Below are 13,750 nucleotides of genomic sequence, written 5' to 3' on the forward strand. Positions count from 1 at the left end.
GCTAACATTCCTTTTTTCCTAGTATTCTTCAAAGATACGTCACTCCAAGCCACGTGCTTCTAAGGGACTGTCTGTTTTCCCCTCATATAGTTTAAAAACTGCTCTATCTCCTTTTTAAAGGTTAGTGCTAGCAGCCAGGTTCCACTGAATAGGCTCCCCCTTCCCCAGAATATTCTGGGGAAGGGGGAGCCTGACATATCTAAACCCCTCTTCCTGCACCATTGTCTCATCCACACATTGAGTCTCTGGAGCTCAGCCTGCCTCTGGGGTCCTGCATTTGGAATGGAAAGCATTTCTGAGAATGTAACCTTAGTTGTTCTGGTCTTTAGTTTCCAACCTAAAATTAGCCTCCAGAACCTCTCTCCAGCTCTTTCCTATTTCATGGGTACCCACATTTATCATGATAGTCTGCTCTTTCCCAGCACTCTCTAAAATCTTACCTAGGTGGCGTGTGAGGTAGGCTACCTTTGCACCAGACAAGCAAGTTACCAAGTGTTGCTCATGCCCACCAGCCACCCAGCTATCTATATTTCTAATGATCGAATTTTCCACTCTAACGGCTGTCCTAACTCTTACCTTCTAGGCACACAGGCCTGGAGAGACATCCTCGGTGTGAAAGGATAAGACAACACCTGGAAGGGAGGTCCTAGCTACAGCATTATTTCCTGCTGCTCCAAAGTGATGATCTCCAGTCAGGTTACCTTGCTTCTCTAAAGCAGCATAAGGGCTGCTTAACTGGAGTTAGAACTGTGTCCCTGAAAAGTCTCTTCTATATATCTCTCTAGCTCAGGTCTGCCACTCTGGCCTCCAGAGATTGGACTCATTCTTTGAGAGTCAGGAGCTTTTTGCATCACGTGCTCACATACATCATCTCACCAACAGGGAGGTAATCATTATGTGGAATTTGGTGCAAAAGACTGGATACCCTCCAACTTGCTGCTGAACTACTCTTCATCTTCATTTTATTAAATTGCTAAAGTTTTAAAGATGATTAAGGAGAAGGTATGGCTCTGTTTGTTTAGTGTTAATAAAGCTAAGTGTGTAACATCCTGCTCCATTTCAAAAGCAAGTGCGAGGATGTTAATCATAATACATTGAAATTGTAAAAGTCATTAAAAATAAATAAAATAGGGTTTATCCCTTATAGACCAATTCTGGACTTCATATGGGTGAAGAAATGCTTATGTTACCTTTATTTTCAATTGGAATCTCTTCATTCATGTCATTTTGTCAATAAGGAAAGGCAGATATGACTTTGCTAGAACTATCAGAGAAATAAGTTAAAATAGTTTTCCATTAAAAGATATGGGGCCAGCAATCTTATTTCGCTCTCCTTCTAAATTCAGAATTGTTTGCATGGATTTTGCCTTTAGTTTGAATCACAAATAAAACTGATGTAGGGGCCTAATTTTCAAAAGCATTTACATGTTTAATGTTGGGCTTTACACATGTAAAAGCACTTTTCCTGTGTAAGTGGGCTTTTGAAAATTTGTTAGAACATAAGCCTTTGATGTATTCAGAAAGTTTTTGTCCACATTAGGTGCGAAAAAATACTATGATAATGTTACATTTGTAATAAACATGTGGATAAAGGTGAACCGGTAGATGTAGTATACTTGGATTTCCAGAAGGCGTTTGACAAAGTTCCTCATGAGAGGCTTCCAGGAAAAGTAAAAAGTCATGGGATAGGAGGCGATGTCCTTTCATAGAAACATAGAAATGACGGCAGAAGAAGACCAAACGGCCCATCCAGTCTGCCCAGCAAGCTACGCAGTTTATCCATTTTTTTTTTTAAATCTTCTCCCCCCCCCCCCCCCCTTTCTCCCTCCCACCCGTCACTATTGGCTTCCAGCACCCTCCGGCCCCAATTCCCTTCCACCCTTCCACCAATGCAGAGAGCAGCGCCGTATCCGCATCCCAGTGAACATCCAGCTCAATCAGGGGTAGCAACCGCTGCAACAAGCGGCCACACCCCTGCCCCATACTCTTACCCACCTCTGTTTTGTTTGTTTTTTGGTTTTTATTTGTTTTTTTTGAGATGGCAGCCCTCCATCCTTCCGCTCCGTGAAGGTGGAACACAAACCACTGGCCACTGGCATCCCGCTCCGTGAATGCCTCTGTGGCTACTACTGCCGCTCCATGCAGTGTTTTGCTGCCTGAAGGTGGAACACCAACTACTGGCCACTGGCATCCCGCTCCGTGAATGCCTCTGTGGCTACTGCCGCGCCGTGCAGTGTTTTACCGCCTCCTCTATATTTACGCTCACTAGACTTGATGGATCCACAGTGTTTATCCCACGCCCCTTTGAAGTCTTCCACAGTTTTAGACTTCACCACTTCCTCCGGAAGGGCATTCCAGGCATCCACCACCCTTTCCGTGAAGAAATACTTCCTGACATTGGTTCTTAGTCTTCCTCCCTGGAGCCTCAGCTCGTGACCTCTGGTTCTGCTGATTTTTTTTCCGACGGAAAAGGTTTGTCGTGGTCTTTGGATCATTAAAGTTTTTCAAGTATCTGAAAGTCTGATTCATATCACCCCTGTTCCTCCTTTCCTCCAGGGTGTACATATTTAGATTCTTCAATCTCTCCTCGTATGTCATCCGATGAAGATCCTCCACCTTCCTAGTCGCCCTTCTCTGTACCGCTTCCATCTTGTCTTTGTCTCTTTGTAGATACGGTCACCAGAACTGAACACAGTACTCCAGGTGAGGCCTCACCAAGGACCTGTACAAGGGAATAATCACTTCCTTTTTCTTACTCGATATTCCTCTCTCTATGCAGCCCAGCATTCTTCTGGCTTTTGCTATCGCCTTGTCGCATTGTTTCGCAGACTTCATATGATTAGACACTATCACCCAAGGTCCCTCTCCTGCTCCGTGCACATCAGCCTTTCCCCCCCCATCGAATACAGTTCATTCGGATTTCCACTCCCCATATGCATGACTTTACACTTCTTGGCATTGAATCTCAGCTGCCATATCTTCGACCACTCTTCCAGTTTCCTTAAATCCCGTCTCATTCTCTCCACTCTTTCCGTGGATTACAAACTGGCTAAAAGACAGGAAACAGAGAGTAGGATTAAATGGACAATTTTCTTAGTGGAAGGGAGTGGGCAGTGGAGTGCCTCAGGGATCTATATTGGGACCCTTACTTTTCAATATATATATAAATGATCTGGAAAGAAATACGACGAGTGAGGTAATCAAATTTGCAAAATTGTTCAGAGTAGTTAAATCACAAGCAGATTGTGATAAATTGCAGGAAGACCTTGTGAGACTGGAAAATTGGGCATCCAAATGGCAGATGAAATTTAATGTGGATAAGTGCAAGGTGATGCATATAAGGAAAAATAACCCATGCTATAATTACACAATGTTGGGTTCCATATTAGGTTGCTACAACCCAAGAAGAGATTCTAGGCGTCATAGTGGATAACACATTGAAATCGTCTGTTCAGTGTGCTGCGGCAGTTAAAAAAGCAAACAGAATGTTGGGAATTATTAGAAAGGGAATGGTGAATAAAACAGAAAATGACATAATGCCTCTGTATCGCTCCATGGTGAGACCACAACTGAATACTGTCTACAATTCTGGTCGCCGCATCTCAAAAAGATATAATTGCGATGGAGAAGGTACAGAGAAAGGGCTACCAAAATGAGAAGGGAAATGGAACAGCTCCCGTATGAGGAAAGACTAAAGAGGTTAGGACTTTTCAGCTTGGAGAAGAGACGGCTGAGGGGGGCGGGGGGGGAGATTAAAATTATGAGTGGTCTAGAACGGGTAGATGTGAATCGGTTATTTACTCTTTCGGATAATAGACTAGGGGGTACTCCATGAAGTTAGCATGGGGCACATTTAAAACTAATCGGAGAAAGTTCTTTTTTTACTCAATGCACAATTAAACTCTGGAATTTGTTGCCAGAGGATGTGGTTAGTGCAGTTAGTATAGCTGTGTTTAAAAAAGTATTGGATAAGTTCTTGGAGGAGAAGTCCATTACCTGCTATTAAGTTAAAATGGAGAATAGTCACTGCCATTAGCAATGGTAACATGGAATAGACTTAGTTTTTGGGTACTTGCCAGGTTCTTATGGCCTGGATTGGCCACTGTTGGAAACAGGATACTGGGCTTGATGGACCGTCGGTCTGACCAGGTATGGCCGTTTATTCTTTCCTATCTCTTCCTTCTTCTCCAAGTTCTGCTACCCTTGTTATTTGTAACTGCTCCTTCGGTCACCACAGTTCGAATTGATGTATTTAATGCACTCCCGTTCCATGTAAACCAGCAAGATATGTTTTCATGATTGCCAGTATATAAAAACCTTAAATAAAAATAAATAAATAAATAAATGGCATGTTTTTATGTATGCATAATTCTTTTTTAAAAAATCACCTGAAAATACTGGCAATCTTTTTTATGTTGGTGGACAAATTCTTTGAATGTGCAGAGGGATATATCTCTGATTATCCAGACTGGAAATTACGACAACAATTGCTCGTTAGAAAGAAATGGGATGCCCTTTGCCAGGATCATTACATTCAGTGTTGAGCAAAGTGATATGGGATCCATAAATCGCTTAGAGTCAAAAGTCATATGGCCATTATTGCTTCCTTTTCAGTCAATGATTATGTGAGGAGCAATAAAAATACTATGCAACTATGCAGCAGCAGTTACATACCTAAACAAAGGAGTACCTGGAGCCAAAGAACTCAGCAGAAGCTGAGCTGCTATTCGCATGGTTGAAAGAAAGTCAGGTACAGCTTTCAGTATTATACATTGCAGGTTAGGAGAATGTTCAAGCAGATTTTCTGGGCCAAAATACGATTGATCCAGAAGCTAGGCCATTGGTCGCTCAAGCAGATAAAAAAATGGGGTGAACCACAAATGGTTCTAATGTCAACCCACCAGAATGCTAAGGCAAGAAGGTTCTTCAACCAGCAAAAGGATTATGGCATCAAGGCAGTAGAAGCACTAATACAGAAGTAGCCAAGGGAAATGTTGCTTGTTTTTTTTTCCCCACCTTGGCCTTTAATAGGCTGTGAAATAAAGAAGTTTGTGAAGGAATAGGTATATGAGGTCCTAGTGGCACCAGACCTGCCATGAAGATCATGGTATTCTGATCGAAGCAGACTGATAATGGATTGACCATTGCATTGCTAGCGAGTCAGCCCTTTGGCCGCTCCAGGAGCCCTTTCAGACTACTGTTGGAGATGTGGACCCCCTGTGTGGAGAGGGTAGCAGAATGTGCTGTATGAGCGTACCCTGACCACAGGTACAGTTGTCTGGAAGGAACCAATGAGGGCTTCATCTGTACTGGCCATCGTTCCCACAGGTTGATCCTTTGGTGCAGACGTTCAGCAGGACTTCAGCGGTTCCCAGCACATGGCAGAAGAGAGAGTTTGGGTCCAAACACAGGTGGGGAACCGGTGGCAAGCATGCAGCATCCAGAAGGCCAGGGCAGGCAGCAGGTAAGCGGAATCCAGAAGACAGTCCAGGGTCAAGGCAGGCATGGAGCAAGCAGAAGACATGAATTAGCCACACGCACTGAGAAGGGAGGCTACTCAGGAGACATATTGCCAAGACGCCAGCTGGTTACAAGTGGCTTCCTTATATATCCCTGTTGAATGTGATATCAGCCGGTGCCACAGGAAGTCCCGGCTAGGGGACCTATAAAGGCCATCCAGGTTTACAGGCAATTCCATGCTGCCAAAGGCTACGTTGGAATTGCTTCGAATCGGTGTTGGGGGCTTAGCATGGGGAGGCATCTGGAGCCTAACATGCATTTTCAAGGCATAGGGGGGTCTCCTTCACTAGGGACCAGTAATAATGGGAAATCTATTTCCGTTCTCAGGAGGTTGATATTAGCCAAGAAGGTATATAAACCATCAGTTATTAGAACAAGGGTAATTTCTAAAAATAATTCTTCAAAGAAAACTTATGTGAGGATATGGAAAATGTTTGCAACATATTGTAGACAGATTAATTGTTCGCCATGGTGCCTCAGATAGGAGAGATTCTGACATTCTTACAGAAGGGTCTTGACAAGGACTTGGCCTTGAATTCTTTAAAGATACAGATTACAGTGATTTCTTGCATCACTTTACCCTCCATTGCCTCAGGTACAAACGTAGATTGTAAGCCCTCTGTGGATAGGGAAATTGTAATTTCCATCTGCTGATATACTGTAAACCGATATGATGTCGCTACTAATATCGGTATAAAAAAAGTTTATAAATAAAATAAATACCTACAGTACCTGATTGTAATCCACTTTGAAGCACTGAAAAAAGTGTGAAAAATGGAATATAAATCAAAATAAAATGTAAAAAAAATAAAGGAAAAGATTAAAGGGATATCTATATCATCTCACGAGGAGATGTTACTTTTTTCTGACAAGGAGTTAATGCCTTATTCCTATATTGAGGCCTATGATACTTTTATGGAATTTGAATTTGCTAGCGAGTGCATTAGCAAGCTCTCCTTATGAGCCTTTGGAACAAGCGTCTCTTAAGGACTTGACATTGAAAATTGCATTTTTATTGTCAATTATTTCAGCATGATGTATTTTGGAGTTGAATTTTTTTTGTCTTGCAAGGTTCCAAGGTTTAGTAAGTATTATGTAATGCTGAGAGTTATTCCATTCTTCTTAAATAAGTGGCGTCAGCATTCCATTTAAATCGGGGCATTATATTTCCATCTTTCGATGAGGATTGGAAGGGCCTGCAATCTTTACAGTTCTTAGATGTTAGGAAATGTACAAGAGAATATTTCATGATGACAAATGAATTTGTGTAGTTCAGTGGTGCATGTAAGGGTGAGACTGCCTCAAAAGCGACCATCTCAAGATGGATTAAAAAAGCCATAGCCTCTGCATATTTACTATAAGGGCTGCAAATACTGGAGGGCATCAGGGCCCATTTGACTAAAGCACAGTCTTTATCGTGGGCGGAGATAACCACAATAAATCCAGTCGATATTAGTAAGCGGCAACTTGGACAACTCTGTGCTCCATTTGTCAAGCATTATAGATGGGATGTTAATTTTGGGACAGCTGTTTTAAGAGCAAGTTTGCAATCTGTCCAGTCATTGTAATGGGGCTTTTATACATCCCACATGTTCTTGATTGCTGGAGCAAAAGGACAAGAAAGGAGAAATTTAAGATTTACCTGATAACTTCCTTTCTTGTTTATTTAATTTATATTTTTGTTTTTCTGCACTTCAAAGCGTAACACATTCAGTTACTGTAGATATTTCCCTGTCCCCAGAGGGCTCATAATCTAAGCTTGCATCTGAAGTAAAGAAGGGTAAAATGAATTGCCCAAGGCGTGGCAGTGAGATTTGAACCCTGGTTTCCCTGGTTCGTAGCCACTGCTCAAACCACTAGGTAAATCCACCACGCCTACTTCTGCTGTACCAGTCAAGAAGCCTATAATCTGAATTAATAGTCTTGTTAAATTCTGTCACTCTGCCCTGTTTGAAGCATTGCATTGATTTATTTGAATGTGTTTATAGATAGCATGACACTTTTTGTATTTTATGTTATTTGTTTTGCATTCTATCCTACATTTATGATGAATGGTTTTATCATTTTGTGATCCGCTTCAAACCTATTGTGAAGAGGGTGGAATTTACATTTTAGTAAATTCTAAATGATATAGAAGGAAATCCCATTTCTGTAGAGCCTTTATTTGTCAGATTTATATGAGGCTGACTTCATTTAAAGCTTCCTATTAAGTGCCAGTAGCATCATGGGACATCAGTGTGGTTCTAACTCAGTTGATAAAATCCCATTTAAGGCTGGAGAATCGGTGAGCTGGCCAGGTCCTAGTGTTATATTTATCTTATAACAGATTTCATCATAAAGGAGGGTGCTATCTGTGCAGCCCCATTATTATCTAAACTTGCATTGAATTTTCACCTTAGTCAGTTTATTCTAATATTTTTCCCTAGGTCACATCTTCACAAAGGGGGAACAAACCCTTCCGACTGCAAGGCTACAGTAGTTTTGTACTTTTGAGCACACTAAAGCCATAGAAAGTACACTTCTATTTTATTTCTTTTGACCTTAATAAACCAGGGAGTATGGTGACATAATGTACCATTTTCACTTTTAATAGCAGATTTTTTTTTCTTATATCCGAACAGGCCTTTACTTAAGGGGGTGTCTGACCCATAATGTCAGAGTTGTGGCAGTGTTGATTGGGCTCTTAAGTTCTACATCCACTGAGGAGATTTGCAAGGCTACAACGTAGAGTTCAATCACATGTTTTTCATATCCTTTTTGAGGACTAGAGCTCAACGCAATACCTCCTAAAGCCCATTTTAATATCTTGGGTTGTCTTACATGTTATAAAATATTGAAATAAGGCCAAATAGAAAAGATGTAGTATTGGAACTGAGAGGAGCTGTAGGCCCACAGCAGCATTGGAAAAAAACAAAAAATGCTGGAATAGATGTCCATTCAATGCTGAGCATGGTCATGTGACCCATTGTATGTATCTAATAAACTGTTTTCTAAGAATAGCTGTTACAGGTAAGCAACTTAGCTTTCTGATGGAGGCATACATTATAGTCATATTTCTCTTAAGTTGTAAGTATTAAACTGATTCTTTTTCAGACATCTGTCAGCCGAGGAGTTAGAGCTGTCAAATTTCCAAGTATGTCTCGAAGCCCTGCCTGCCCTTCAAATTCAGAGAGCTACAATCACTCTCCCCATTCTTCTGGTGGATCGAACAATGTAGCTGGAATGAACAGACAAAGTGGAGAGCCACCTAACAGATCTGGTATAGTGCTCTTCACGCATCTGTGCTTTTGAATTTGAAAAGTGTATTCAAATAGCATTTATGTTTTATTTCTGCTTCAACTTTGTGACCTGCTTGCTACCCTTCAGCTTTTATGAACTTGCATGTTCTGCCTCAGAAGATAATAAATGTATCTAGATATGGAAGGGGTTTACTGCATTAAGACACATTGTACTAGCCCTGTCAGGAGATTGCCTAAAAACCCCGAAAGCTACTATCATAGTTAATTTTAAAGTTGTGATATCACTCCAGTCCTCTTACCTGGCCATTAAGCCATACGTATGACACCCAGTGTAGCTTTATCAGCCATTTTACATCTTTAAAGATTTACCATAGACTTAGAATATATAATTTTGCTCCCAGATATTAAAATAAAAACTATAATTATGTTGCTTTGAAATGCTAAACATTTTGTGGCATCTTGTTTCTTAAAAAATTAATTTCTAAGTTGGCTCCATGGCTCAGGCTACAGCACTGTGGATCCAGGTTTGGATCTTTTGCTTTTTGAGATCAGTTGTGCCTGGACATGCCATGAAGGCAGTGCATTCAGACCCCTGGGGAGGGGGTGAGATGGAGAAGGGAAAGTGGGTGCTGTTAGAATGTCTGCCCCTCAACACTGAAACTTTTTTTTAGGGAAGGCATCTCTCCAGCACTCAGGATGTCAAGAACCTTTGGAGCCAGTCAGATATAGCCTCCTCCCCTGGTGACATAAAAAGAAACAAAGCAATTCAAACTGTGCTTTCTTGCGACAAATAATCCTATGGCAAAATAAACCTTTGTTCTTCCTAGCTTGTGATTCTAAGGATGAGGGATGTTGCTATTATTTTCATAGTCTTGTCTTTTGCCATATTAACAAAATTGGAATTTTTTTTTTTGGTTTTTCTATACTGTAGGTGGCAGTGCAGATAATGTCTTATCTCAGATTGCAGCCCAAAGAAAAAAAGCGGCAGGTTTGTCTGATTTGAAATCCAGCCATCCTCAAAGTCCCAGGCACATGTTGGCAGGATCCATTCTTCCTGAGCCACAGGAGGCTCAGATCGTTGTCATCAGGCACACTGCCAAGGTCATATATATACAGCTGACAATTTGCTAATTTTGTGTTTTACAGTATCTGGAAAGAAACTGGAGTGTGATTCATCTTTGAGTAATTTTCAAAACGTTTTACACAGGTAAAAATTGTTTGAAAATTGCCTTTCTTCTCCACTGTGTGAGTAAAAGGACACATTCTTTTACCTGTGAGGAGAAAGGGATAGGTTAAGTTGGGGAGGAAAAGCATGCACAAAGTTTTAATTTAGAAATCCCATTGTGTCCTTTCACATGTGCATTTTGTACCTGCTTCAAAGCAGCTGCAAAATATGTGGGCACTTACATTCCCCAACCACCCCAAATATTCAAAGAGAAATTGTGCATTGAGTTTCCCTTTGCAAATTGGCCTGCTGGTTTTCAAGTTCAATATACTCACAGGCCTGCAAACTCTGCAGGCAGTTTTTAAAATTGCCGCCAATAGCATTGGATTGCTACATCTACCTAAGATATTCAAGTATTTCCATTATAGGGGAAAAATTGTGTTTCATGGTCTTTAAGATAAGAAATTGCCTTAATATGGCTGTTTGCTGTTATCTTTATGCAAAGCTTCCCCCACCCCCAAAAAAAAATTGAGCCACTCCTAATGAAACCCACTTTTTCAGTACACCTTTCCCTGGTACTCCTTTTCGTTTAGTGCCTGGAGGCTCCAAGTACAACACTTTGCTCTAGTCAACTTATTATTGCTTCTGTTGATGCTTGTTACTTAAAAGTGGATTACATTCAGGTATGGTAGGTATTTCCCTGGAGAAAGCAAAGATCCTTAAGTATTAAGAGATGCAATCAGACAAAGAAAATGTGGAAGAATGATACATAAATAACCACTATTGGGTGCCAATGGTCTGATTAAGAAGAATTTCCAAGTGCACTTTGATACGCCAATACAGATTACACCCTATGAATTCTGGGAGGTACTCATTGGCACAATGCAAGTATTAAGAAGGGCATTAGCAGAAAAATATGAGAAAATATGAGACTGAGATCACTTCCAACATACACTACATAATAAATGAGGTTCATTCTTATCAAGGTATATACAAAACTGCCCCATTTGGAGGCACTGCCTCTGCAAAGAAAAATAAATACATGTGGCTGCAGCTTGGAGGAATTGGCAATGACAGAAGAAGGCCTGAGCAGGGGTGGCAGCAGAAGGCTTTCATGGGCTGCATGATTAGGATTGTGCTGGCTGGGTGATCAACAACAGTGGAAGTAGAAGCCTTATTGGTTAAGAGTTCAGGAAAAGATTTCAGTGGGAGAAAATTGGCAGTGAAAGCAGACAGTGCATACAGGCCTGGACATCAGAGGCAGCACCAGGCTTGGAGGTCAGCGGCAGCTACAACTAGTGCTGGCCAGGATGACATCTATCATCTAACTGCCTAGGTATTCTATACAGACACAATATCAGATATGAATAAACATGTGGTTTCTGCAATAAGGTAAGGAGAGAGAGTAGCAGAGTGATTTGGGGGGAGGAATGAACTGGGGGAGAGACTGGTGGGGCTTGGCTTGGATGAGACTGGTAGGGAGGGGCTGAGGTGAAGAAAGAGACTAATGGCATGGGAGTTAGTAGCAAGAGCATTGTGGATAGGAACTTGGAGAGAAGATTGGTGGGGAGTTGCTGGTAGAAGAGAGACTAGACAGAGAAACCTATTTGGGGAGGGCTGGGGAAGAGAGAGTAGTGAGGACGTTCTGGTTGGCAGTATTGGGGATGCATATTTGAATGTTGAAAAAAGGTCCGCACACTAAAAAGTTTGGTAATCCCTGGTTTAGAGCAGTGTTATATACTGCATATTGTGCTGGAAGGAAATGTGCAGAGAATCCTTGTGGCCAACATTTTGACCATCAGGGGTGTGTGTGTGTGGGGGGGGGGGCGGGGGGGACGGGTACAAATTTGTGAAGGGGGTTGCAGTGTTTTCTCAGTCATATGAAGCCTTAGAGGATCAAAGAGGGCAATATACAGTGATCATACAGTAATGGTACAACTGCATTAGGCTTTCAAGAAAACTGGGGTAACCTGTAGAGAGCAGCCATAATTACATCCCTAATAACAGTAGAATAACCTGCATGGAGTGGCTGTTAGAACATTAAATTGCAGTAGTTCAGCTTCATCAGTCTTCCAAGAAGAATCTTGCATGGAGTGACTATGGTTCAAATTCAAACATCATTGAGTAATGGGAATTCAGATGTTTAGGAGAAAGTCTTATAGGTCTATGTGCAGGGCTTAGTAGTGGAACATAGACAGGGCCTGCATGTTGGTTGGTTGGAATTGAAGAGGAAGATAAGGTCTGCGCAGTGGCAGAGTTTAAACATGTGTGGGACAGATATTGGGGGGTAGTGGGTGGGGGCAGGGTGGAGGATCATATGATAGACATGAGGCAGAGTTGGTGTTGGTTTGGGTATAGGAATTTGTGCTTATCAACTCAATATAATAGAGAATCAGAGAAGACTAATCTCTGGGCAGACTGGATGGGCCAGTTGGTCTTTATCTGAGACCCCAATGAATGGTTCTTGCTTTTCACCAGCAGAGGGCTTCAGTCGACTCCTGTGACTGTCTGGTTAGTGGTCCTGTTTCTGTGGCCTTGCTGGCAGCCATCTTGTTCCTCCCTGAACACACACACAAGTTTTCCAGTCTGCACTTTACTGGAGCTTGATCCGACATTTTGTGGTCCTATTGTGGAGTCTTGCTTCCAGTTTGTTTTGCAATCTGGTTTGGTCCTTAATTGCCCCAGTCTTTGTCTTTATTGTTCCTGATTTTCCTATAGTAATACTTGCTACTTCTACCTGTGTTTTGTGTTTCCATTCTTCCATTGTTGGTCTTATAATTGCCTTAGTGTGTGCTTTTTGTCTTTCCTGTTTTTCCTGTTGAAGTATTGTTAACCATTAGTACCTGAGGGCCAAACTGAAGGGGAAAGTGAGTAGCACAAGCAGAAAATGCTTATCTTTGCTCTTGTTGGAATTTAACAGAGACACCCTGCCTATGCTTCACCTGCTCTTGGCTTTGGGGGTCGCACCTCTGGCTGATTATGCTGTTAAATTATATGTGCCTTTTACTGTATTACCATTTTAGGAAGATAGACTGTGAGTGCCATTATATGTTAGGAAGATGAGTTTCTATCATAAGCAGATTCGGGGCTACAGCAAAAGTGAGTATAAGTACTCTTGTCAAATTTTAAAAGGGCCGCGTGCATAAATTTCGGGGGCTATGCGCGTGGTTGGGCCTTGAGTGTGCCGCATGCATTTTAGAACGGGCCCGGCCAAACGTGTATCACTGATACGCGCTGAAGTGCCAGACTGTCTGAAGGGTAGGGGGCAGGCCGGGGCAGCTCCTTAATTGGAGCGGACTGAGAGGGAACTGGGCAAAGGCCCAATCGCATCACTGTGCATACTATAGAACATTTCCCCCCCACGTGTGCGAGTCACAGCCGCCTGCACATACTTGCACTGATAAAATCTGGCGCGTATTTGCACGTGGATGTTCTATTTTATAACATGCATACGCCGATGTGCCCATATTATATAATGATCGCGTCCATGTGCACGTTCCGGGAACCGCGCGCACATAGATGCACGTACACACCTTTTAAAATCTACCCCTTTGTGTTTCAGTAGCCCTTTAAGCCTTGTTGATGCTGGTAGATGCCTTGCTAGCCAGAAGAGAATAATGTAACACATGAATTGAGTACTTGAGTCACTGTATTAACCAGATCACATGCTCACTCGGAGTGATTCTCTCCTGCAGTTTGTCCTGGTACCATTTTAAGGCTATCATTGCAGACGAGCAAACTCCCCTCAGCAAGGAAGAAGACGCCCTGAATAAGTTGCTACACTTCCTAAAGCTGGATATTTGTCTGCTATGTGAGAATGTGCGGT

The 13,750-nt window shown here is 42.0% G+C and overlaps 1 protein-coding gene across 1 annotated transcript in view; it reads left to right on the top strand.

Moving 5' to 3' along the window:
* The window catches only part of ANKS6 (ankyrin repeat and sterile alpha motif domain containing 6), a 705,076-nt gene that overhangs the window by 393,464 nt on the left and 297,862 nt on the right, over positions 1-13,750 (top strand). The window contains 2 exon segments of the mRNA XM_029589918.1: positions 8,614-8,779; positions 9,691-9,860. Coding sequence (XP_029445778.1) covers positions 8,614-8,779; positions 9,691-9,860 — 336 coding nt within the window.

This window comes from Rhinatrema bivittatum, chromosome 2, assembly GCF_901001135.1.
Source record: "Rhinatrema bivittatum chromosome 2, aRhiBiv1.1, whole genome shotgun sequence".
Lineage (NCBI taxonomy): Eukaryota > Metazoa > Chordata > Amphibia > Gymnophiona > Rhinatrematidae > Rhinatrema > Rhinatrema bivittatum.